The sequence below is a fragment of the Coenobita brevimanus genome, chromosome 4 (genome assembly GCF_032717465.1).
Source record: "Coenobita brevimanus isolate Jiangsu-jjx chromosome 4, ASM3271746v2, whole genome shotgun sequence".
Classification (NCBI taxonomy): Eukaryota; Metazoa; Arthropoda; class Malacostraca; order Decapoda; family Coenobitidae; genus Coenobita; species Coenobita brevimanus.
In genome coordinates, this window is record NC_136957.1 from 32,697,421 (window position 1) to 32,724,664 (window position 27,244).

Below are 27,244 nucleotides of genomic sequence, written 5' to 3' on the forward strand. Positions count from 1 at the left end.
AGCTCCTTCTTGCTGACCTTGCCTGTCTTGTTGCACATTTTTTTTTTTTTTTTTTTTTTTTTTTTTTTTTTTTTTGTCTGACTCTGGGCATAGGCTTCACAGCCTGCTCCAAAGGCCCAGTAGTCCTCCTACATACCATACACCTCTACATGTCACCACTTTGGCACTAACACCCACCAACCATAGTGAATACATGCTAGGGCTGTCTACTACAGGACTGGTGAATTGTTATTAGTGGGGGTATTTTTATGACATGTCGGCGGGTCTTCTGGTAGATCAGTAAGGTCTGCCTGTTATGGAATTCAAATCCATAAACTATTCCTTGCCCCAGCCAAAATTCAAACCTGAGTCCATTAAGACTGCAGGCCACCTCTCTACCAATTCAGCCACCTGCTACGATAGTTTGTTTTCACCTGATGGAACTGAATCATTGTGTCATGGTAGAACAAATGTGCTATAATAACCTCAAATGTTCCACACCAATCAATACACTAAGAGCCTCCAGGAAGAACTGAGTAAGGAGCTGCTTCTCCCCCAACCCCCCATGTTAGTGAGATCTGGGCATTAAAGGAAGAAAATATTTGTAGGTTCAAACATACAGAAGACAGTGATTAGATGGCTGTGTGGTGCGTCCGTGAATGCAAGGCCTGGAGGGTAAGGTTTATGACTGAAGAGCTGGGAGGAAAGATGGGACTGGGGTGTATTGGTGATGGTCTGGGCATGTAGAGAGGATGAAGGATGACAATTGGGTGCAAAAAGTTTAGAAAGATGACAATTGGGTCCAAAAAGTGAGAAGCGTGACTGTCGGGGGTAGGGTTGGAAAAGGCACACTGAAAATGACCTGGGACGAGTTCATAGAGAGTGACCACAGGGATAAGGGACTAAATGGGAGGCTGCCAAAGATCGAGCAGCTTGGAGAGTCACGATTAGGTGACCTTGGTTGATGCATCCAAGCACTTTCGGACCTTTATAAACGATACAGTACTATACAACAATTCCAGGGTTTACTGTATTGTCACCTGATAGAAGTGGGTCACTTTGTCATGCCAGAACAAATACACTGTAACCACCTGCAACTTTCTACACTGACCTACGCCTTAAAAGCCTCTGGGAAGAACTGAGTTAGGAGCTGTTTCTTATTGACTTTGCCCATGTTATTGCGTGGCAGCTGTAACGGGCAAGCCACCAGCACTGAGGGCACCTGGTAGTGTGGCATGCGCTCCTTTCCCCACGCACGTAGTTCCACAGGGTCCATTTCCTCTTCACCACTCCACACCACCACTGCAGCAACCTGTAGGAGAGGAACAGAAACACACTGAGGTTGTTGTTGTGCCACCAAGCTCATCTGAATGTCAACCCAAAAAAACAAACCAAACCTAACAAAATAAAATGAAGTGAACTCCAGCCAAACTGTGCCCATCCACACAACTTACCTTCTGTCCCCATGTAAAATCTGGAAGTCCCACCACAGCCACATCTGATATGGCTGGGTGAGATAACAGCCGGCGTTCCACCTCCAAAGCTGAGATCTTGAACCCGCCACTCTTGATGATGTCCACATTGGTGCGGCCTAAGATGCGATATGACCCCTCAGTGTACTGCACTGTGTCACCTGTGGGAGGACAGGCAAAAGGTGCAATCATTTTCATTACCATGTACACTTTTTCTCGCTTATGGATGGGGTAAAGAGTGAGAAAAAACTTGATGGAATGAGAATTAACCAAGGTCTTCCCACTGCCATACTCTCATTCTCTTGCCATTCAAATGGAATTCCGGCTACTTCCCACAGGCACATCTTCTATGTGTTTCGTAACTATGTATCAGATAGCAAATCGAGTGACTTTAAGTTACAGAGGGAAGCCTGTCTGTCCCTTATGCCACCATGTTCAGATAAGCCTGGGGGCCACAACACCACTGTCAACAACCCCATGTCCATGCCTCACCCGTCTTAAACCAGCCGTCGTATGTAAACTCCTTCTGTGTTGCTTCGGGTTTTCTCCAGTACTCTCGGAACACATTGGGTCCTCTCACTAGCAGCTCACCAATCTAGAAGAGTAAAATAAGCATATAATTATCTTCATTATCATCATCATGGATATCTTACAAAGCATTAGAAGTACCACCACATATTATGACTATGTGGAAAGAACAGAGAATGAGTGACTAAGACAGTGAATGTGAGATGATGGGGAGGTGGGGAAGGAGGAGACTGAGGATGAGATGGAAGGATGGGGTGGAGAGGCATAAGAAAGAGGGGGGGGGGGCCAGTCTGATAAGATAACACTGAGGCAATTTGTCGTGACCACCTCTTCAAGGATTAAGACAACTGGCCATAAATAGATAGTCGGATCATCTTCATCCTCACCCCATTTTATCATTATAATACAGGTATTCCTGATTATAAGGAAGGTATGTGCTCCAAAGTATCACAACTTTTTCCATTAAAGTGGTCCTGTAAACTGGAAGTAAAGTAGTTGCAACCCCAGGCTCATCTGAAAGTGAACCCAGTCTGTATTTGAAAGGAATGCAAGACATTATTGATGATGATGATGTCCACCCACCTGGTCATCCATATTGTGTGCAACCTTTGTTCCTTGACTGGTGCTTTCACAAACCACCTGGTATTGGTCTTGGCCTGGCTGGAACAGAGCAACACGCACCTCCACACCTGGCAAGGGGATCCCAACAAACCCTGTATGGGAGAAACATTACTATGACAAACCTCACTTATAGAGTTCGGTATAAGCACTGATATTAGGCTATGTGTTACCATGTGCATGACTGTACTGTATATACTGTACATATAAAGTACAATATAAACATACCTTTTAATATGATACCATCTACCAATGAATCCTGTGGGGGGGGGGGACTTTAACCCACTTGAGGACCATAAGTTTTCTATAAGTTTCTGTGATGTGATAAGAGAGAATGAAGAGAAGGAAGCCTCTAACCGTGCACAAAGGAATACATTCCCATGGATTTTATTTGCACCAGAAATTGGTTACATTGGTATAAATTGTATACCATCACTTTTGCTAATGTTTATAAAATAAGCTAATAAAAACACACAAAACTGATGAGTAAAAGTACCAAAATGCAGTGAGAATAAACTAGTTCCAGAGAAAAAGTAGCCTCCAAGCCTCCTAGCGCAATATTTTGCCCATACTGTGCAAGAGCAAAGTATATGTCTAGATGCACAATTTCACAAACTTTCTTGTGGCATTTTTGGAATTTTGATATGACCAATAGTTTCTGAGTAAATTGCCAAAAATCACCCGAGCACCCCCTACCACCACCACCGAAAGCAGAGAGGACACCAAGTATCTGAGAGTGTTGGCCTTGAAATAGACACCCTCCCCTATGACTCGCCAAGGTTTGACGCACTTCATGCTAAAACTCAATTTTTAGAGAATATTTTTGTCCAAAATTGCCTAATCAGTATCTCTTCTGCCTAAAACTGGTCTATCTATCTGTCTATTGCCAGATGCCTCAATCCCATTAGGGGTAGCCATAAACAAATCACCTTTCCGCTGCCCTGTCCAACGCCATTTCGCTGCTCTGTTCCCAGCTCACATCTCCCTTTCTCAAGTACCTCTCCACTCCATCCTTCCATCTCATCCTTGGCCTTCCCCTCCATCTCTCCTCCACCTCACTTGCACGCACTCTCGTTGTAAGTCTCTTGCTCTCCATCCTCTCCATGTGGTCAAACCACCTCAATGTATTTTTTCTGTAGCTTTCTATCACATTCACACCACAATGCTCCTTCACTTCCTTATTTGTCAGTCAGTCTCTCCACATAACTCCACATGTGCCTTTCAAATAATTCAATTCCCCTGCTCTCACTCCTGACTTGTGTCCTCCCAACAAGGTCAAACTTCACTTCCAAATGATTGAGTTGGTATCACAATACTATCAAGCAGAGATTTTTTTTACTTCCATGCTCACTTCCCTGTTTCTTATCACTGCTTTCAAAGAATCAGCAACCTCTCTTCTCTGCTGTACCTTTTCAAGCACTTCACCTTCTAAACTTCCATCCTTACTCAGTACACTACCGAAGTACTTAAATGCATTCACATTTTCCATTTCCTCCACATCCAGCCTCACTGTACATTCAGTGTTTTAATTTCTCTCAAAGATCATAACTTTACTCTTCCCTACATTTAATTTTACATTGTTTCTTGCACACTCTCCCAAACTCATCCACCAAGTCTTGCAGTTCCCCTTCGTCTTCACCTGAAAATACAGTATCATCTGCAAACAACAGTACATGGAGTTTCCAAACACTGCCCTCTCTCATTAGGGTCACTCCAACATCCACTGCCCTACCTTGTACCTCTTTTATAACCCCATCCATATATAGACTGAATAACCATGGGGACATGACGCATCCCTGTTTCAATCCAACATTCATCATCATCATCCGGACATCCTTTCCCACCCTAGGGCAGGGTAAGGAGTAGCAATATCCAGACAGCCCAAATTTGCCCACTCCAATGGGCCACACTTCCATTCACTCATCATGCAAGTCCCCGGAATCCTGGCTCTATCAGATACGCCAAAAACATTCACTACATTCTGTAGCTTCACATAATCGTATCCGATAGAGTCAATCCAGATGCTGCTGTGTTAAAAAGGGGTGCCAAAATCCCTGATCATGTACTTCTCACAACATTCATCCAACCAGCTCGATCTCCTGTCAGTTCCCTAGCCTCACTGACTTCCAAACCTCTTCCTCACACATTCATCCACCATATCTCTCCACCATCTCCTTGGCCTACCTCGCCTCCTCCCTCCTTCGAATTCGCTCAGATATACCTTTTTCACCACTCTATTGTTGTCCATTCTCTCCACATGACTATACCATCTCAGTACACTCTTCAATTCTGGTGTCCACCAACTTCCTCACTCCGCATCTTTCACGAATCACATTATTTTATATCCTATCCACTCCCTGTACTCCACATACATCCCTCAGCAGTCCCATCTCCACTGTTCTTACTCTTGACTTTTCATTTTCATGCCACACCATAGTCACATCCATATGCCAAAGTTGGCACTAACCCTTCTTCATGTAAGCCTCATGCAGCTGCAACACTCAAGCCTCTGTTTCTTATCAAGGCCTTCATTGCACCAGCTACTTTTCTTCCTTGTGTCACTCTACTTTCCACTTCTTTTGCACATTTTCCTCTCTTTTCTATCACTGTACCCAGGTATTTGAACTCTCTCACCAATTCCAGTCTCTCTCCATTCACTGTCACATCGCACTGGGAGTCACTTTCAATAACCATCACTTTACTCTTTTCTACATTTACTCTCAAGGCACGACACTTACAGATATCAGCAAAACTCTGCACTAGCCTATCAAGTTCTTGTCCGGTACTTGTGAGCAGTACTGTATCATCAGCATACAACAAATTTGAGATATTCCATCCATCACCATTCATTACCAACGCCATCCCTCTCTCCATTACTCATGTTTTTACTTCTCTCATCACCCCATCCATATACTGTATATATATATTGAACAACCATGGGGACATCACACAACCTTGTCGCACGCCCACACCGATTGTGAACCATTCACTTTGATGCTCATTAACCCTAACACATGCTTCACTACCAGCATAAAAACTCTTGATGGCATCTAGCAGCTTACCCTCTACACCATACATGCGCAAAACTTTCCACAATCCTTCTCTGTCCACTTTGTCATATGCTTTTCCCACATCCATGAATGCCATAAACACCTTATGGTCCTTCTCACAAGCCTTCTTTACTAGCTGTCTCACTGCAAATATTTTGTCCACACATCCTCTGCCACTCCTAAAGCCACCCTGTTCATCACTCACTAGGACTTCTGATATCTCTCTTACTTTCTCTGCAATAATTCTTCCAGATACCTTCCCTACCACACTCAATAAACTTATGCCACAATAATTCTTGCACTCACTTCGCTCACCTTTATAGTTGTACAGGGGTACAATCACAGCCTTCTTCCACTCTGCAGGCACAGTTTCACTCATCCATGCCTTCTTACATATCTCCAACAAGCAATTCATTCCACTCTCTCCGCTACACTTAAGCATCTCTGCATACATATCAACCCCAGCTGCTTTCCCATTATCAACCGCTTCAATACAACATTCAAATAGAAAAATACACTCATTTCACTCTCCACATGCACTGAACCTTAGCCCTCTCATACCTGTTTTTCACTGGATTCAACAACTTCCCATTTACTCCATATATTCTTAATACTTTCTACTTTCCTTGTCTATCCACCCTGTCATATGCTGATAATGATAAAACTGATAATGACACAAATTTCGTCATCAGTTACTCTTCATCTCAACTCTGATGTGACGCAATTTGTGTTATCATTCCCGAGAGGGTTAAAATGACAGATCTTACACATACACAATATAAACATCCCTTTTATAACACCATCAAATTATTTTAAGGTCCTGGGAAGGGATGCCTTCATGTGGTGGCACCAATATAATTAGGCAGCTCCACTGCTTGATTGTACAAATGTCCCACACTTCCCTCCTATCCCTCAAGAGAATGGTGCACTGCTGGGAGAAGATGGGTAACTTCAGCGTACAGTTCACCAGGTTCTTGTTCAAATGAGCCTTGGACTAACAACTTCATCTATCAAACTCTTCACAAAGAGAAGCTTCCCTACATTTAATTTAGTCATCCAGGGATGCTGTAGGAGGAATAAAAGACCAGCGTGAAACTTTACATGACTCAAGGACTGAGATGACTAGTTTATTTTCTAATATTGGCCAGTGTTGCCCTACAATACAGTTGACATTTACTCTGGAGAAGAAATATTGGTATCTTTCCTTACAATACATAGTTACTCGTGTGTACACATGCCTATGTCTGTGTATGTGTGTGCCCACATGTACATCTCACCTGGTTTGCGTGTTCCTTTGAGAGGATTAGAGAGCGCCATACCAATTTCAGTCATCCCATAGCGCTCGAGAAGTGTGTGGCCAGTAATCTGCTGCCATCGCTCCAGTATTGGTGTGGGAAGCGCCGCAGACCCACTCACCATCAGTCTAGGGGACATACACGTGGCAGAGTATAGTAGGAGAAGGAGAGTAGAAAAGAAGTAGGACAGTATAGTGGGGGTTGTTGTTAACCCTGGTCTGTCTAATCTAGCAGACCTATCGACTGCAGGAATGCAACCATCCCTACAGAGCAGTCACGTACAGTGAACCGATGTTTCCTTGTGGCAGACGCCGCCTCACAAAGAGATCTGGTGCAGAATGTGGAGATTTGGTTCCTGGATGGATGCCATTTCTCTCTCTCTCTGCCCAGTTAACAGACACCATAGCAGGTTCCTGTCACAATGTTATCTAATTATATGGCTACCACCCAGCATTATAAATGGTTTTTTGGTCCACAGAAAACCATAAGGCTTGTCACTCAGAGTACAGCCACCTGAGGTTCAAAGAAGAGTAATTAAACATGATAGGAAAGATGAGAAAGATAGGAAGACAGGAGGGCAGACAGAAAAAGAATAATAATGGAGTAGGAGAGTATAGTAAGGGAAGGAGAGCAGAGAATTGTAGGAGTATAGTGGGGGAAGGAGAGCGGAGTATTGTAGGAGAGTATAGTACGAGTAGGAAAGTATAGAGGGGGTAGGAGAGTGAAGCATAGGCAGGACAGTACAGCATGGGTAGGAATGTACAGCAGAGGCAGCAAAGTAGAGCATGGGTAGGAGTGTATTGTAGGGGTAGAAGACTGGGACAGGGTGCAATAATGGCCTATAAGTGGAATACAAAGTTTTGTAGCAGTTCTTCCTTACAAAACTGTTCTGCATCTTACACCTCCATATCCTCTTTTATGTATAATGCAAACTATGTTGATATTAAGCCAATATAAATAACATGCAAGACAGTGTTAAGGTTTCATAACTTTCACAGTACGGTAATTTATTCGACATAAAACACCTCAGCATCCACTTCACTGTTAATGATACAAACTGTGTCAGTATTAAAATGATATAGGCCAAATACTGTCTAGTACCCACCTAATGTTCTGCTTACACACAGCGCGCACATACTCCTGCATACGTGTGGTTTTGGCCAGGTGTGCGTCATATTCTTCAAGCAGCTTTGCATACACGGTGGGGACAGCCATGAATATACTGACTCTTGCCTGCACTGGGATGTCTAAGCTTAGCAAGTGACTCCACACCTCTCCAGGGGAGAATTGCGGCAACATTACCACTCTGTGGAAAGTATTAACGTTACGTACAAGACGAAGCGCTGCTTGATGGCTTAGGAGAGGGTGATATGGAGGCAATTTGTCTGAGACTGGCCCCTCCAGGATTAAGGCACCTAGCTATAAAAGAATGGACAAAGAGATCTTCTTAAGTTGAATCATATTCTCTCTCTCTCTCTCTCTCTCTCTCTCAGCTAGTAGTCTGTATCGTTTGTAATGTTCATAATGGTTCCAACATTCTCTTTCTCTCTCCCCCCCCCCCGCTAGTAGTTCGTATAATTTGTGATGTTCATAAAGGCTCCAACATGCTTGCATGTGTCAGCTTTGGTCACTCAATGGTGGCTCTCCATGCTGCTCGATCTCTGGCAGCCTTCCTATTCAGTCTCTAATCCCTGAGGTCACAGTCTATATCACAGGTCTTTTTCAGTCTGCCTCTTGCAACCTAACCCCCAACATTCACACTCCACACCCAATTATCATTCTCCATCTCCACATGCCCAAACTATCTCAATACACCCCTCATCATCACAACACCAATCCATTAAAGTCCCATTCTTCCACTCAACTCTTCAATTATAAACGTAACCCCCCCATCATATCTCTCCCTCTGTCTCTCTGTCTCTCACCTGGCACCCACAGCAAGGGGACACAGGAGTGCGTTAACAATGCCATGAGTATGGTGTAGGGGCAGGCAGTGTAGTAATGTGTCACTTGAACTCCAGCCCCATGCCTGATGCAAACACCACACCTGTGATGCAAGGTTGCAGTGACTTAGCAACACTCCTGCAACACAGCAATATACATCAGTAAGTACATATTCAGCAATAGCAATATATCATCATGATTATCCTTACTTATCTCCCAAACTCCCACTGCTAAAGGAGCAAAAAACTAATAAGAAATACATATTTCAGGAAAGTTAAGAGGGACAGTAATTATCAGTATGTACTTGGGGGAGGCGGTGGCTCAATCAGTAGAGAGATGGCTTGCAGTCCTACCGGACCCAGGTTCAAATCCCCGCTGGGGCAAGGAACAATTTAAGGATTTGAATTTCATAAAAACAGACTTTACTCATATACCAGAAGACCCGCCGACAAGTCGTAAAAATACCCCCGCTAATACCAATGCACCAGTCCTGCATGAGACAGCCCTAGCATGTATTCAATATGGACGATGGGTGCTAGCGCCGAAGTGGTGATATATACAGGTGTATGGTATGTAGGAGGACTACTGGGCCTTGGGAGCAGGCTGTGAACCCTATGCCCAAAGTTGGACACGTAAAAGAAAAAAAAATCCTAGTGCTGGAGAGGGGTCCCTTCAAGTGCTGGCACCGATATGATTGAGCAGCAGAGCTGCCTGGTTATACAAATACCCTTCAGTCTCCTCCCAATCCTCTGAGAGGAGGACAGTGGACTGCAGAAGAAGGGCAGCTTTGACATACAGTTCACTAGGTTCACAGTTAGATAAGCCTGGGGTTGGAACTACTACTACTAGGCTAGACAACTTTCCATTCCAAACATGTGTAACTACACACAGTAAAGCAGTTGTAAAAGTCACAGCCCAGATGGTCGCTCATCTGAATTAGTCATATACGGTGATCAGCAACTGCAAATGTGCAAAGCTGAAACTCTGAATTAAGAGCACAGCTGAAGCTCTGAACTGTACATCTGCAAATATTAATGGCATTTCATACTGTGCTCAGTTATAACCATATACCATCATAAACAACTGGACATTTGGTGGTCTGGTGGGTTACAGCACTCAGGCAGGTGTGTTCAGTAGGGGTCCAGGTTCTAGGGGTGGTTTAAGTTTACTGCTCACATAATGGCATACAGGAAAGGTTGCTCCCTTTGATGTAAATGTCAATCAATTGCCTAGATTCACATCCCATTGCCCCTGATGGAGGTAACAAGAGGGATAAATGGATGGATGGACTACAATGTACGTGTTACCTTCCAGTCACTGTCGTATATATTGTACTATACTGTACTAAAGAACTGTTTTCTGCTGCAAGTTCACAGTAAGCTTTCTAAATGTCCATTGTTACCCATACAGCTGGGCTGGAAGACGCCAAATGGTGACACTGATATAAATGGGCAGCTAGATTACTTGATCATAAAAACATCCCTTAACTCTTACCCCATCCCCTAAAGAGTATGATGGATGGAAGAACGAATAACTTAGCCGCAGATCACTGAGTTCACATTCAGATAAGCATGAGGCCACAACAACAACAATACGTGTAATCGCACCTTTGGGTGATCCTGTGGTGCCACTGGTGTAGAGTATCATTGCATCACTCACAGCATAAAATTCATTGTCCCTTCCCTCTGTGCTCTCCAGAGGTACGGGGGATGGGGGACTGGCGGAAAGGTCCAGAGATGGTGTGGAGTTCTGAGGAGGGGTGGAGGAATCTGAGGTAGAAGTGGAGGGGTCTGTGGTGAGAACCAGGTCCTCCGCAGTACTTGATGGCTTAAAGAAGAAGTCCTCCAGGATGATAACCTGGGGAAATGAAAGGTATATTAAACTCGTGAATTCAGGTCATTGTCTTTTTTTACTTCATTCTTGCTATTACCAGGTGATTTATTTTAATCCAAGAAAGGCATTGAAGGGGCCATTAAGGCTATATCTAATACAGCCAGATAAAAAAATGTTATCTTAAGCTGAATATGATCATGATGAGAATGTAATTAAAATAAAATATAAAATGAATTAAATGAATATGTTATCTGCAGGCCGAAGTTGTTAAAGAAAATAACCCACCCATTAGCTGAATAAAATAATAAAACGGCAGCAAGAATGAATTATGAAATGTTTATTAAGATAAAACAGTTATAATCTGATCCCCGACCCCCCAAAAAAGTATTTTTTAATGGCCACCTATCCATCAACCAATCCAGTAATGCTCCTTAATAAGTGTTAACCCTTAAAGACTGTAAGTCTCCCACCCTTACTATCCCCCCAGCCGCATTTCGGGGTCTGATTTTTCAACTTTCACAGAGGTAAATTTTGGTCTAACAGATTTCAAAAGCTTGAATTCACACACCTGAAAATGTATATTTCCCTCTCATATGTCTAATGGTTACTGCACTATTGACCATCAAGATGAAAAAATGTCACCTCTTGGGTATGAACAAAAACAGGAAAATTTTGTAAAATACATTTACATCATTTTTGCCAAATAACCTTACAGAAATCACTAAAATCAATATTAATTATGTGCCTAGGTATGAAAAACGTTGAAGAAATGAGCATGAAAGGGAAAAAAAAATGTTTTTATAGCCTGTCTACAGTTGTCAGTATTAGGACTTTACGTACCAGAACCCGAAATTGACGACCATCAGACATCAGTCTTTAGGGGTTAAGGGGCTGGGGTCTTCAGTCCACATATATACAGCAAGAGTGACCAGTTGCTATCCAGTAAGCGGCATTTCTTGAGCAATAAACCCCAAACATCCCTCGTAGTAGAGCCCTGTGGGTAACATCCAGCTGGAGTACCTAAACTCACTAGACCACCAGGCGTTCAATAAAATGACCTATGCTTAGGGCTGAAGGACTGAGCATAAACACTACCACAGGCTATATAGCATGGAAAGCTGCAATCTTGACATCATGGTTGACACATTGTATCATTTACAAAGGCTCCAACATACTGGCATGTATCAGCCAAGGTCACCTAATGGCGCTTTTCCACGCAGCTCGATCTCTGAGAGCCTCCCTATTCAGACTCTTATTCCTGAGGTCACACTCTATAACCTCATCCCTGTTTTTTTTCAGTCTGCCTTTTGCAACCCTACCCCCAGGGTTCACATATCTTACTTTCCACATGGGTGACACATACAAGCACACAAATCATGTTTACAGGCAGGAATGGAACTCTGACTTGGGAACTGCAAAAGCATGGTTGAGTGTGTTCTAACCTGCTGTCCGGAGAGAATGGGCTTGATTTTGTTGGCATATTCTGAGGTTGTGACGATAATGGCTGCCTCGCTGTCCCGCACAAAATACTCCAGCTCGGAGGGTGGGTGGCGAGGGTACAGGGGCACCGCTGGCCAGATGAAATATTACCATTAATCCTCACTCATGTGAAAGAGTTTCCCACTCCTGTTCTTCCCAGTGATGTGATAGTTATCAGACTGACCCTAGCTGATGGATAATATGAAGTGCTTAAGTGTGGATGTCTATGCCTGTGAGCTGAAGTTAGGATTCCAGGGGCTTGAACAGTGAATGAATGAGTGTCGCCCTTTCACTCGGCAGACTTTGCTAGGTGCACCCCCCCCCCCTTTTTTTTTTTATAATAATGGAGCTTCACTCCATGCTTTGATGAGAAAGAGGGTTTGGATGATGATGATTCCTCATTTTAAGTTGCTTCACATGACCAAGTCAACACAATGGCACAGTTTTCATTATACAGCTAATAGGCAGAAACAAGTTTTAAGCAGTGTCTATAATCGAAAAACTATGTTCAGTAGTTTCTCTGTTTATCTACATTCTACTGTCTCCTATAAAGATGTCCATCTGGTCAAATCTTAATAAACACAGCTGAGGAAGAACAGATACCAAGTACCGTAATATCAATGTTAATTAACAAACAGAAGTACAGGTATATATATTTGGAACAGCCTGGAAAAGGTGGTTGTGTGAGGAAGGAGCATGTGTGTGTTCAAAAGTGGACTGAGTAAATGCAGACATGAAGACTCAATAATATGTGCTCAACTCAGATTTTGTATTCTAAAACTAGGTTTATACAGCAGCTGGGTAAATACAGTGCTGCCATATTGCTGAAAACATGAGGTCTGCCAGTAAACACAAAACCAAACTCTGTTCACATTAACTAGGCCTAAATTTGCCATCTCTCCACCATCAATGCTTAGCTGTAACAAGAGATTAATACTGTACGAAGGTGCCTGTCATGAAGAAGTGTTATCGAACAGATACAAGCTGTCACACTATCATATTCTGCTCTTAAACACTGGAATATACGCTGCAAAAGGGACAAAACTCGCCACCAAGTTAAGGTGGACAAACTACTGTATATTGTAGATCTCTTTTAAATTTGTTTCACTTCACCCCTCCATTACAAAGATGTAGTTTTTATTTTATTCTAGCAACCTGCTGCTGGAGAGGGATGCCTTCATGTGGCGACACAGATACAACTGGGTGTCTTCGCTCCACTGTTACATAAACATCCCTTGGTTCCCACCGTAACCCCTCAAGGAGGATGGTGGACTGCACAAGGGTAGCTTCAGCCTGCAGTCCACCATGTTTACATACAGATGAGTCTGGGCTTGCAACTATTACAATAGTATTCTAGCTACTGCTTGTTGACTTTGTCACTGCAGGAGAGCTCTTGTGTTGAAATATTAAATAAGGCTGTATCTTTAAACTGGTGATTCCCCCACCCTCCCCTTCCAGATGACTTCATGTAGCTTTAGGGTAGAACTCTTGTGGTGAAGGGGTTGTTATTATTGTTGTGGCCCCAGGTTCATCTTAATGTGAGCCTGGTGGACTGCTGGCTGCAGCTGCCCTTCTCCTACAATCCACCATCCTCCTGATGGATAGGGAGGGAGTTAAGAAATGTTTGTATAACTGGTCAATGGAGTTGCCCATTTATATCAGTGCCACTGCATGAGGGCATCCTTCCCCAGCACCCATGTTAGAGTGGTGCTGGAGAGGAATACCTTCCTGTGGTGGCACTGATATAACTACACAGCTCCAATGACTAGTTATACAAACATTCCTCAGTGCCCTTCTTTTCCCCCTAAACAAGGCTGGTGGGTGGCAGAAGAGGGGAAACTTCAGCCTGCAGTTCACTGAGTTAACATTCAGATGATGATGGGGTTACAGCTACTACTGCTGTTATTACTACCCAGGTTAGAGTAAATGTGATACAGAAATTTGAGTGTTCTTGTGAACTAACCGACATGTCCAGCCATCCATGTTGCCCATTGTGTGATGACGTAAGACACATCATTAGGGCACAGTGCTGCCACTCGCTGCTGCACTGAATCATGCCCAACCACACTCTGCATCAACCATGCCAGGTGTCCACTGCAATGATAACATCATCATCATCATAAACATCGTGTCCCACCACACTCCATCAGCCAGACCATATGTCCACTGCTGTAATAACAACACTATCATTATGATCACAAACACCATCATTACAATCATTATTATCCACTTCATCATCATCCCAGTGACCATTCATCATATCATCACCACCACCATCACCATGATGTGCCACCACACTCTGCATCACCCAAGTCATGTGAGCCATGAACTGAAAGCACTTAAACTGTAGGTGTTTCACATATAGTTTAGCATCATTTTGCCTGCAGATATCATAGACTTCAAGTGAGCAAATCAGCATCTACAGTGCTGCATGTGTCTAAGATTCATTCACTTTAGCTTGTCATACTTTTGACCTTTTATAGCTCTGTGGCCAGGGTGAGAAGTAGTTTGATGAAGTTCAGGGAGCTGTTGCCTCTCCTGATGTTGAGAGGGCTCTCCCTATGTGCTAAGGGATCTTTGTATGCAGCATGCGTTAGGAGTGTAATACTGTATGGTAGCGAGACCTGGGCAGTAAGGGAAGAGGATATTTGCAGGCTCGAACATATAGAAATGACAATTATAAGGTGGATGTGCAGTGCGTCCCAGTGGCAAGGCCTGGGGGGGACTGGGTTTACAATGGAAGTTGAGAGGTAGGATGGAACTGGAGTGCATTGGTGTTGTGATGAGAGGTAGATTGAGATGGTCTGGGCATGAGGAGAGGATGGGGGATGATAATTGGGTGCATGATGTGAGAAGCGTTAATATTGGGGGTGGGGTTGCGAGGGGTAGGCCCAAAAAGACGTGGGATGAGGTCATTATGTGTGACCTCAAGGTTAAGGGACTAAACAGGGAGGCTGCCATGGATCAAGCAGCACGGAGGGCCGCCATTAGGTAACCAAGGCTGACACATGCAAGCATGTTGGAGCCTTCAAAAATGAAAATAAAAACAGCTTATTTACCACAGCTTAATGGCAGAATGACTCAGTACTGAAGCTTGTTATGCTTTCCCTAGTACAATACAAACTCATAAATCTGAAATGTTTGGTTCCAGATTTTTTTTTTTTTTTTTTGAAAGTGGAATACCGGTATTTGGAAAGCAGATTCGTATTGATAAGTATGAAAAATTTATGTAAAAAAAAAAAAAAGAAACCTACAGTTCTATAAGCAGTAAATGCAATGAAATATGGTACATTGTATTAGTAAAATCTTCTTATACTTGTCCACAAATACAGTTTGTCTTCAGATATGCACTGACTGTGTAAGGACAGATAATATCAACACACTTCCATTGCATGAAAAAATATTTTTGAAAGTGGATGTTTTGGGAAATCAAATGTTTGAATTTTGGAGGTTGTGCTGTTTAGTATCATCATGGATCAGTTGGGTCAAGGATTGTGTGAGTAAAGTTGAAAGTTGGAATACAAATGTGGGCGATTGTGTGTGTGTGTATGCGCCAACGCAAGATCGTGCTAGAAGAGTGAGAGGAGTTCTGGACAAATGTGGAAGTGTGCATGGAAAAGTTTGGAAGGAATGAGAGAGTGTTTTTGATTGGTGATATGAATGGTAAAGTTGGTAATGTGAAGGTGGATGGAATAGTTGGTGAGTGGGGTGTGCCTGCCGAGATAGATGAGAATGGGAGTGCGTTAGTGGACATTTGTGCTGGGAGGGGGTTGGTGATAGCCAATACCCTCTTCAGGCATAAAATGATCCACAGGTATACATGGCGAGTGATGAGAAGGGTGGGTGGTGAACTGAATGAAAGGAAGGCAATGACTGATTATGTGTGTGTGGATGAAAGGATGCGAAGATGTGTAAAGGATGCAAGAGTGTATAGAGGTTGGGGGAGTGGACTTTCTGACCACTACTTGGTGGTGGCCAGAATTAGGATGCAAGTGAGATGGAGGAATAGAAGAAGGAAAAGACGAGAGGAAGGAGTAGTTGCAAGGAGAGTGGAAAGGTTACAAGAGGATGAGAAAAAGGCAGAGTATAAGAGAGAAGTGGAGGAACGATTGGGCAAATATGAATTGGAGCGGATGGGAGATGTGGAAGGTGTGTGTAAGATATTTACAGAAGAAATATGTGCAGCATGTGATGTGGTGTGTGGAAGGAAGAGAAGGCGGAGGGGGGTGCAAGGAACAGCGTGGTGGACTGAAGAGGTGAAACAGGCTGTGGCACAAAAGAAGAAAGCATACAATGAATGGGTGAGAAATAGGGGCGTGGAAGAAGTTGAGAGGTGGAAGAGAGAGTTATACTGTATGTGGAAAGGAAGAGAGAGGTGAAAAGATTAGTAAGAGAGAGTAAGAAGAGAGTGGATGAGGAATTTGGAAGGAATTTGAGTGTAAAGTGGAAGGACTGTAAGAAAATGTTCTGGAGAGAAGTGAAAAGAGTAAGACAGGGTGGAAGTGAAGTTAGCAGGGGAGTGAAAGATAAAAATGGTAGATTACTAGTGGAGAAGGGAGAAAAAGTGAGCAGATGGAGAGAACACTTTAAGGAATTGTTGAACGTAGAGGATGGAAGTAATGTGAGTATAAGTGGCTGGGGAATGGCTGGGAGGAGGGAGGTGAGAAGACAGGAAGAAATCAGTAGGATAGAAGTTGTGGAAGCAATGAAGAAAGTTAAATCGGGGAAAGCCCCAGGAATTGATGGAGTGTGTGGTGAAATGCTGAAGCATGGGGGAGAGATAGTAGTAGAATGGATGTGGAAGATGTGCAGATTGGCCTGGGAGGAAGATAGAGTCCCGGAGGATTGGAAGTCACGTATAATTATTCCCTTGTACAAAGGAAAAGGGGAAAAAGAAGTGTGTGGTAATCATAGGGGCATTTGTCTTCTTAGTATAATAGGAAAAGTGTATGGTAGGATACTTATAGACAGAGTTAGAGAAAGAACAGAGAAATTAGTTGGAGAAGAACAGGGAGGCTTTAGGAAGGGAAGAGGTTGTGTAGATCAGATATTCATTCTTAGATCTTTAGTGGAAAAGTTTCTAGAGAAGGGAAAGAAGTTGTATGCGGCTTTCATGGATTTGGAGAAAGCATATGACAGGGTGGATAGACAAGGATTGTGGAAAGTGTTAAGAATATATGGAGTAGATGGGAGGTTGTTGAATGCTGTGAAGAGTATGTACGATGGTGCGAAGGCTGCAGTGCGTGTGGATGGTGAACTAAGTGAATTTTTCTCTTTGAAAGTTGGTTTGAAACAGGGATGTGTCATGTCTCCTTGGTTGTTCAATCTGTACATGGATGGGGTAATAAAAGAGGTACAAGGTAGGGTAGTGGATGTTGGAGTGGCCCTGGTGAGAGAGGATAGTGTTTGGAAACTCCCTGTACTGTTGTTTGCAGATGATACCGTGTTGTTGAGTGAAGACGAAGGGGAGCTGCAAGGCTTGGTGGATGAGTTTGAGAGAGTGTGTAAGAAACGGAACCTAAAGGTGAATGTAGGGAGGAGTAAAGTGATGGTCTTTGAGAGAGGTGAAGTTAGTGAATGTACAGCGAGGTTAGATGGTGAGGAATTGGAAAATGTGAGTACGTTTAAGTATTTGGGTAGTGTGATGAGTAAAGATGGAGGTTTGGAGGGTGAAGTGCTTGAAAGGGTACAGCAGGGAAGAAAGGTTGCTGGTTCCTTGAAAGCAGTGATAAGAAACAGGGAAGTGAGCATGGAAGTGAAAAAGTTACTACATGACAGTATTGTGATACCAACTCTAACATACGGAAGTGAAGCTTGGACATTGTTGGAAGGACACAAGTCAAGAGTGAGAGCAGTGGAAATGAGTTATTTAAGAGGAGCCTGTGGAGTCACGTGGAGAGACAGGCTGACGAATGAGGATATAAAGGAGCGTTGTGGTGTGGATGTGGATGTGATAGGAAGCGTTATGAGGAACACACTGAGGTGGTTTGGCCATGTGGAGAGGATGGAGGGTGAAAGACTGACGAAGAGAGTGTATGCGAGTGAGGTGGAGGGGGGAGGAGGGAGGGGGAGGCTGAGGATGAGATGGAGGGATGGGGTGGAGAGGTATATGAGAGAGGGGGGTATGAGTTGGGAGCAGGGCAGTGAAATGGCGGGGGACAGGGCGACTTGGAGGCGATTTGTTTGTGGCCACCCCAAACGGGATTGAGGCATCTGGCAATAGATAGATAGATAGATCATCCAATCCTATGTTGCTCCATGAGGAGTGTAGGAGCCCAGGGCTAGGCAAATTGGTCCTGACATTTAAGATGAGAGTGACCAGCCGCACTCATCCCTGAGTGGCATTACGTGAGCAATAAACCTCAACCACCCTATGGATATAAACCTACAAGGGCTCAATCCAACTGGGGAGCCTTAATTACCCACTACACCAGGTGCCAAAATTTGGTTCTCTGGTTACCACCCAGCATAGTATATGGTTTCCTGGTGTACAGGATATCATCTGCCTTGTCACTCAGTGTAAAGAAATCCACAGGCAGAAGGAAGTGGAAAGAATGAAGGAAAGAAAGACAAGAGGGAGTGTAAAGTCACCTGTAGGCAGAAGGACAAGGAATGAATGAAGGAAAGAAAGACACAAGAGGATGGAAGGAAAGAAGGATTTAGTATCATATTTTAGTATTAATCCCTCACTACAGCTTAGAAATCAAGATAGAGAGATGTCAATTTATATGCATGTAATTTAAATGGATATTGGTATATGTGTCCAGTTAAAGAAGACTCCTAGTGCAATCATCTGCTGTAGTCTTGTCACTGATCCTTGCCTGGAACTCCAAAACTGAATTTTTACCCCTCCTCACCCTTAGCCCCTCTCTACCCCTAAACCATTATTACAGTGTTGTTTGACATTTATATGCTTCTTTCACACATTTTGAAGTAACTCTTACATTGAAAGACTCTGTGGTGTAGGAGACAATTTTGAATTGGAGGTGTTGGATGCTTGTAGCTACACACCTGAGTCTGTGTATATGTGCATAAGTGTGTTCTCCGTGCTGGTCTGTCAGTGCCACCTTCTCCCCATACTGAAGTGCCTTGCGAAACACTGGTACCACAGAGCCACTGGTTGCCACTGCCCGGCATTCTACCCTGTGTTGCCACTGTATATAGCTGAAGTATGGAGAGATGAGGGAGGAAGCAAGGCACACTCGTCTTACTGCTACTCTTATCATTGCGTATCAACCCTGAGGACAAATGCAAGAGGTTAATCCACTGAGAATGATGATAAGCATAGTGCTGTATGATTATTTAATTGTACTGTACTTCTGAGAGCAACCAAGTAGCAAAGGAGTTACTGAAGGGTACCTATAACCTTTACAGTTTGACAGTTCTGTGTTGCCACTGTGTAGAATGAAGCTGATGGAGTTGCTTAACTCTTTAACCGCGGGTGTCATCCCAGAATGACATTGCAAAAACTGGACCAAACCGCGGGTGTCATTCTCGAATGTTTGTGAATATTTTGAATACTGCGCGTTTTTTCCATGCGCCAATTGTTTCAAGGGAGAGTAGCTATTAAGTTCTTTCACTCCAGATGACCCCCACCTCCCTCCTCCCACCCCCCGGGCCCCCCACCCCACCCCTGACCAACACGCATCAGTATCTGTCAAGCTGTGTGAGTGACAACACCGCTGATGTGGCAGTGAAGTGCGGGCAATTACAGTGCCTTTTACCTGCCTCAGTGAACACAGAGTGGGTGTTTATCGTATGTGCAGTGTTCATATATGTTTATAGTATTATTATCAGAATGAGGTTGGCATTTGGTAATGGTGTGTGAGCGAAAAATAGTGATTACAACACCGCTGATGTGGCAGTGAAGTGCGGGCAATTACAGTGCCTTTTACCTGCCTCAGTGAACACAGAATGGGTATTTATCGTATGTGCAGTGTTCATATATGTTTATAGTATTATTATCAGAATGAGGTTGGCATTTGGTAATGGTGTGTGAGCGAAAAATAGTGATTACAACACCACCGATGTGGCAGTGAAGTGCGGGCAATTACAGTGCCTTTTACCTGCCCCAGTGAACACAGAGTGGGTGTTTAACGTATGTGCAGTGTTCATATATGTTTATAGTATTATTATCAGAATGAGGTTGGCATTTGGTAATGGTGTGTGAGCGAAAAATAGTGATTTTAGATCGCTCGCTTCTAACGGCACTGCCCATCCAGTGATTCTATCTATCTATCTATATACCTAGGCTGCTTCCCCCAAGGAAAGGGAGGTAGCCGAGACAGGACGACTCACTTTCCATTTACTCATCCATTCAAACACATTCATTCGCATCTTAGCCCCAAAGGGGAGAACGGACAGATCCTCACCGCATCACACCGCACAAGGGTCAACTGTGCAATGCAAGCAGTGACATCCACAGCAGGGCCCGACAGCAGAACTGGTTTACCCCTGCCACATCATAACAGACCCATCCCCTTACCCGCACCTGACCTGACTAGCTGATCAGACCAAATGCGGGAGAATATCCCCTCAGGGCTGCGTCATCACTTATTCATTCACAATTTCTCTCCATTTATTTCTGTCACGCACAGCCACTCTTCCTTGCTCAACAGACATCCCTCTCGCATCCAGCGCTCTCTTCACACTGTCCATCCATCCTATTCGTGGTCTTCCTCTCAGTCTTACACCTCTCACATCAGATCTAGTTATCTTTTTCACCAATCGCTCATTATCCATTCTCTCCATATGCCCAAACCATTGCAACACCCTCTGCTCAACTCTACCAGCCATCTCCCGAACAACTCCAGTTCTCCTTCGCACTTCATCATTTCGCACTCGATCCATACGCGTCACTCCACACATACTCCTCAGACATCTCATCTCCATTACATTCAAACTTTTCCTCTCTGCTACACCCATATTCCATGTTTCAGCCCCATATAACGCAGTCGGTACCACAACACCCTCATACAGCCTTCTCTTTACATCCATTCTAAGCGAACGACATTTAAACACTTTTTTCATTCCTCCCAGCACCTTTCCTACTTCATTAATTCTAAACTTCACTTCTGCATCTATTCTTCCATCCACAGCAACATGTGACCCTAGATATTTAAAACAATCTACCTCCTCAAGCAACTCACCATTCAAAACTATATTCATCCCCCTACCATCTATCAACCTCGTACACTTCATCACTTTACTCTTATTCTCATTTACTTTCAATCCAGTGATACTCAACGAAATCATGAAACCTACATCATTGCAAAGCCGAAGGTTAGTACTTTCTAATGGTCTTATTTTTCGCTCTAGATTTATTCTGTGCAGAGTTATAAAGGTTTAAAGTTTGTTTACATTTTGGCTGGAACCCCCGCGGGAGAGGCCAGTCGGGGCAAAACAATGCCCGCGGTTAAAGGGTTAAACCCAGTCAATTGGCTGAGTAAACCCGTTGACCTCAGGTAACTAACTGCTTCTGTGGGGCCATCCTACAGGTACAGTACATACAGTAGGCTATGCCCAAAAGGGAACTTGTGCCCTCCCCGTGGTATATAGTGCCTCACTAGGGCAGGACCTGGGTCCTTCCCATGATGAGATTCGGGGAAATATGATGAGTGGATGCTGCAGCTGCTTCACCCAGGGTGCACAGTGCCACCACATGTAGATTCCTTGTCTGTACCTCCCATGCCTGTATACCATAATGTGGTTCTTCAGTACAGCCAGATTATCAAAGCAATTAGCTTAAAGTTACAGAAATGCATTTGTTAAGAAGCGAGATTTGCCAGTTAGGTAATCGAGCAGTTTCTCGACGTTTCCCGATGTTAATGGTAGCTAATTCCGGTATGAGTCAGAGTTGCCATTTTGCCTGCTGTTTGTGAGTGTAGTTATTTTGTAAGTTATGCATTAATTTTTATGCTCTTTTTCTCAATAATGTTTTATTTATGTGATTGTTAAATTATGTTATTTAAGTTTGTATGCTAAATAATTTACGGTGTTATGTAATGTATGAAAACTTGCATGTTTTGGTTGTCTCCGAGTTGGTAACAGTGCTCTCTATCTGGAATACACCAGAACTGTGGAAAAATGTATATAATTCTAGAACAATGCAAGCATATATAAGGCAGGGAAGGAGACTAGAGCAAGTTTAGTCTGTTTTCAGTTCAGTTTGAGCGTGAGGGAAGTTTGTATATATATTTTCGGTACTTGTAGAAAACAGTGAAGTGTTGTTGGCAAACAGTGAAGTCTTACTGAAGTGTGTATATTTTCGGTACTTGTGAAAATAGTGAAGTGTTGTCAAGCATTAAGTGTATTCCAGTCAGTAAAGTCTGTATAGCTCCAGTGATTGTGAAAACGGTGAAGTTGGAAAGCATTAAGTGTAATTATTTGGAAAATAAAGACAGTGAACTTTAAGAAGCCAGTGTCTATTTTCATCTCAGTTGATCTTGTGTGCTGTGCACCAAAAGGCTGACCATAGGAAGAACAACTCACTAGGCAACGTCCTTCCTATACTGAACTATTGCTGTTGGAGCCTGTGGCAGTGTGGGGTGGGGATGTAGCACATTATTTTCAAAATAATGATTATGTTACATTAACACAAACCTAGCCTAATGAGACATACCCTACCCACGAGAGCATTGTTTGCAGGTCATAGGTTTGGTATTATAATTTTTACAAGTTATTTCAGCAGAATTTGGGTGTCATACATGAATTATTCTTTGATGAAAATCATTGTCATAAACTTTTCAACATCTGTGAATGAGGCTCTTCCTAGATTTTTACCAGAAATCTTACTCATGACAGGGAACATAATTTTCTGAATAACTGGTAATAACTTGACCACTTTGGCATGGCTCTGAAACTTCCCATGCCATTTATTATCCAGCCCTTGTTACCCTTATCATGAGTGTAGGGGCCTGAGGCTAGGCTACTCAGTACTGAAATTTAAGGTAAGGGTGACCAAGCTTACTTGCTGCTGAGTGGCATATGAACACAAAACATGACCCTCTTAGATGTAAACTCATTGGCCTCACCTGGTCGAAGCATCTTGTAATAATATAATGCAGTACATCCCCCTAGTACGCGCCTATATGGGCGGCATAGGACGTTGCGTACTAAAAATTCGCATACTGTGAATACATAAACTTATGGGAAAAATTACATATGGGCAGCACCCCCCTTTATGGGCAACCCTTGAGATGCTTTTCAGATATAAGTATTTTACTATACAGGGAAACTATCTAAGACATATTACCTAAGGTGAAGTAAACCAACAAGATTATGGCTTTACTAGGTAAATCAGCAAGGATATGGCTTAACTAAACCAACAAGAATATGACTGAAGGTGGGTGGAGAGTAGGCTACCGTTATCGCTTATTGGGGGGCCAATGTCGCGTACTCGGGGTAACGCCAGATTTTGGCCACTCTTCACTGCCCGTCTCGCTTACAAGGAGTTCAATTAGAGAGAGAGAGAGAGAGAGAGAGAGAGAGAGAAAAAAAGAAAAAAAAAAGGACCTCGCGTACAAGGGGGATCGTGTACTCGGAACTCTCGTACTGTGGGGATGTACTGTAATTAGTTTATCCAGTTTGGCATATACACAGTAGAGTTCTGTTAGGTACAATTTACTGCCCTCCTGCTCAAACAATAGTAAAAAATGATCTTCCGTGTGACCTAATTAGATAAAGTGATGAATAAGGAGGTCCAAGTTTTGTTCAGTGGAGACTTTAATTATGGTGAAGTGTGATGGGAATCAAATACCGTTATGAGCAATGGTCAGCGTGATCGATGCACGTAAGTTCCTGGACACTATAAACGATTGTTTTTTGTACCAACATGTACCTGGACACACATGTAATATAGATGGCAATAACACTGCTAGACTTGATCTGGTTTTCTCTACAAGCATTCAAGATGTTGAAAATATCAGTCTACATTCTCAATTAGGAAATTGCCATCATGCATTTATTTTCTTTGACTGTAGTTGATAGTGGTTCTGAACAATGAAGTGAAAATGATTCTTACAAATACTGTTTTCATGAAGAAAATTATAAAGGCATCAGGTTAAAATTGTCAAGAGGTAGACTGGCAAGAGAGTTTTGCTGACAAATCAACTAATGAAATGAATGAAATGCTTGTGAGGATCTTGCATGATTTAATTAAGGACTTTGTGCCCAAGATGCAGTATGGGACTAAGAACGTTAACCAAAGTGGATTACTAATCTAGTGAAAAATCAAATAGATGCTAAAGAAAAAGCATGGAAAAGACTTAAAGCAAGGAAGACATACAAAAGAGTGAAGAAGTACAGACAAGAGAAGAACAAAACAGTAAGTGCCATAAGGAGAGCTAAGAATGATTTTAATAAGAGGCTGTGTGAGGACATCAAGGTAAACCCAAAATATTTTTGGAGTTATTTAAGAAGTACAGTAAAACTAACCTAAATGAAAATGTTTTCCGAGTAAGGAAAAGTGATGGCAATTTGACCAAGAATGACTATGAGACAGCTAGTGAATTCAATAAAGCATTTCATTGAGTATTTGTTGAAAAGTCTTGGCAGGATATACCAAGTTTTGACATTGCCTACAATGGTCCAAATATTGAAGACATTAAGGTTACTATTGGCATGGTAGAGGAGCTCCTGAAAACACTGGATGTTAACCTTATTAGGTTTCTGGGCCAGGCAGATTGTCTGTGCTAGAGTCAGCCACTCCCACATCTTCACGGACTGATATTTTTCTTTGATTGTTCTGTGTAAATACACTTTCATGATAGAATGTTGGTTTGGGTGTCATTTTAAAGCTGAATAGTAGTACTTTATCGCAGTATGTTAAAAAAAGAACAAAGAAAATAAAATGTCAAAATGGTGAGTTGGGAGAAATGGAGTTCCCCCGAGCTAAGCCCTGTATTGGACTATATAGCCCCGCTAGGGTTACAGGAGCGAGCTACCACTCCCGGCACGGCAGCCCGGGCGAGGCTCGAACTCGCAATCCCCCAATTACGAGTCCGGCGCGCTACCACTGTGCTACCGCGCCCCCCAAAAAATGGTGAGTTGAAGTTAGGCAAAAAGCAAAAATTTTAAACCTTTCTGTAGAAAAAACAAAACAAAACAAAACAAAACAAAACATGAAGATATGTAAATCTGTTTTAAACCATGCAAGACTACAATCAATTATCTTTACAATGATATATAGATTATTGTAATTTTTGCATTTTATTGCCCAGTAATGTGAAAAGAAAGAGATGCACAATTTTATTTGTCTCAGCCTCATACTCACTTTGCAATCTTTTTCTTTGATCAGTCATTGTAAATACACTTTTTATGATAGGATGCTGGTTGTGGTGTTGTTTTGAAGCAGAATAGTTGTACTTTATCGTAATATGTTGAAAGACGGAAAACAAAGAAAATAAAAAGTCAAAGTGATGAGTTAAAGTAAGGCAAAAACCGAAAATTTTATACCTTGCTGTAGAAAAATATGCACCAAGAATAAAGTGATAAAGAAACAAAGCTATGAGTCACACCAGCTGTGCAGTACCTGCCACATATAGCACAACCATTCCGTGACATCATGCTCGAGTTTCTTTGTTATAACGTGTAAACGCAATTTATGGTGAACATTTTACAAAAGTTTCTTAAAATGACGATTAAAAGCGTCATCGGAATCTCCGAGGTTGGATTTGAAACGACCATCAAAATTGTCATTTGAATCTCGAAGGGTTAACAAAGCTATGGGGCCGGATGGTATACACCCTAAACTTTTGTCAGTGTCATAAAGAGCTGGCTTTACCAGTTTCAGTGATTATAAATAGTTCTATTAACACAGATGTGGTACCAGTTCTGGGGAAAACATCTAAAGTGAGCTCAATTTACAAAAAAGGTGATAAATTGGATCCACTGAATTACAGACCAATGGCTTTGACATGTATGCTCTGTAAAGTATGTGAGATTATGATATGGTGTAAGTTGGTAAAGCACTTAGAAGACAGTTACCAAATCAGCGACAAACAACACTGTCTTAGACAAAGAAGTACCCTAACTAACCTTCTGGTCTACATGGAGAGCTTGACAGTTGCAGTGTATCGTCAAACACCGGTAGACATAAATTATTTAGACTGTAAGAAAGCTTTCGATGCAGTACCCCATATACAATTATTGACTAAGTTAAAAGCCTTTGGAGTAGAGGGTGAGCTATTAAAGTGGATAACTGACTTCTTATGTGACGGAGTACAGTTGGTGGAAATTAGAGGAGTGAAGTCAGAAAAGTTGGAAGTAACTTCGGGAGTGCCCCAGGGATCAGTACTTGGTCTGGTTTTATTTTTAGTGTTTATAAATGACTTGGTTGAGGAGTTGGAATGTCCTACTCTTCTGTTTGCTGATGATACTAAAATTTTTAAGGAGATTAACAACTTTGAAGACATCCAAACTATGCAGAGGGACTTGGTGAAACTTCAAGAGTGGAGTAAAAAATGGTTGCTTGAGTTCAACAGTAGTAGGAGTGTGACTATGCACATCTATCCATCTAGTAGGTATGTGACTATGCACATAGGGCACAGAAATCTTGGGCACGTGTACGAATTACATGGGGTTGAATTAAAATCATCTTGAGTGGAACAGGATCTTGGAGTGTTAATATCATCTGACCTTAAGCCGGCCCAGCATATTACAAATATAGCGACCAAAGCCAACAGGATGGTAGGACTGATCAAACAGAACTTCTTTGATATGGACTCGAACATGTGTAGAACTTTGTATTCATCCCTTGTCCGACCTCATTTAGAGTATGCAGTGCAAAGCTGGTCACCGTATTGTAAAAAGGACATTATCGAACTAGAGAAAGTACAGCGTAGGATGATCAAGCTTGTACCTGAACTCGAGGACTTGAACTATGAGAAACGACGTGAGCGACCGGACCTATTAATGCTGGAACAGAGAAGACATCAAGGAGATTTAATTGAGACTTCTAAAATCCTGAATTGGGTAGAGAATGTTGATTATAGTGTTTTCTTTGAATACAGTGGGGCACCAATTTTCGCGCCTAATTGGGTCCAAA

General features: G+C 42.7%; 1 protein-coding gene across 1 annotated transcript; it reads right to left on the bottom strand.

Moving 5' to 3' along the window:
- Window positions 1-1,090: 1,090 nt before the first annotated feature.
- Acsf3 (Acyl-CoA synthetase family member 3) lies at window positions 1,091-26,930 on the bottom strand. The gene is made up of 13 exons (XM_080269877.1): window positions 26,836-26,930; window positions 19,210-19,341; window positions 14,162-14,292; window positions 12,162-12,289; window positions 10,690-10,743; window positions 10,494-10,635; window positions 8,868-9,024; window positions 8,048-8,248; window positions 6,925-7,070; window positions 2,562-2,692; window positions 1,944-2,046; window positions 1,434-1,612; window positions 1,091-1,291 (listed from the first exon to the last, which is right to left on the bottom strand). The coding sequence occupies exons 1-13, from the start codon at window positions 26,928-26,930 to the stop codon at window positions 1,091-1,093; spliced, it is 1,800 nt and encodes a 599-aa protein (XP_080126003.1).
- Between the last annotated feature and the right edge of the window lie 314 nt (window positions 26,931-27,244).

Bases quoted from the DNA above. Each gene is read 5' to 3' on its own strand.
- Acsf3 (XM_080269877.1), bottom strand. From the start codon at position 26,930: ATGTTCGAGTCCATATCAAAGAAGTTCTGTTTGATCAGTCCTACCATC. The intron at 19,342-26,835 runs GTCAGATGATAT...GTGGCAACACAG, and splicing joins ATATGCTGGGCCGGCTTAAG to GGTAGAATGCCGGGCAGTGG. The intron at 7,071-8,047 runs GTGGGTACTAGA...TATGTCCCCTAG, and splicing joins GTGTGTAAGCAGAACATTAG to ACTGATGGTGAGTGGGTCTG.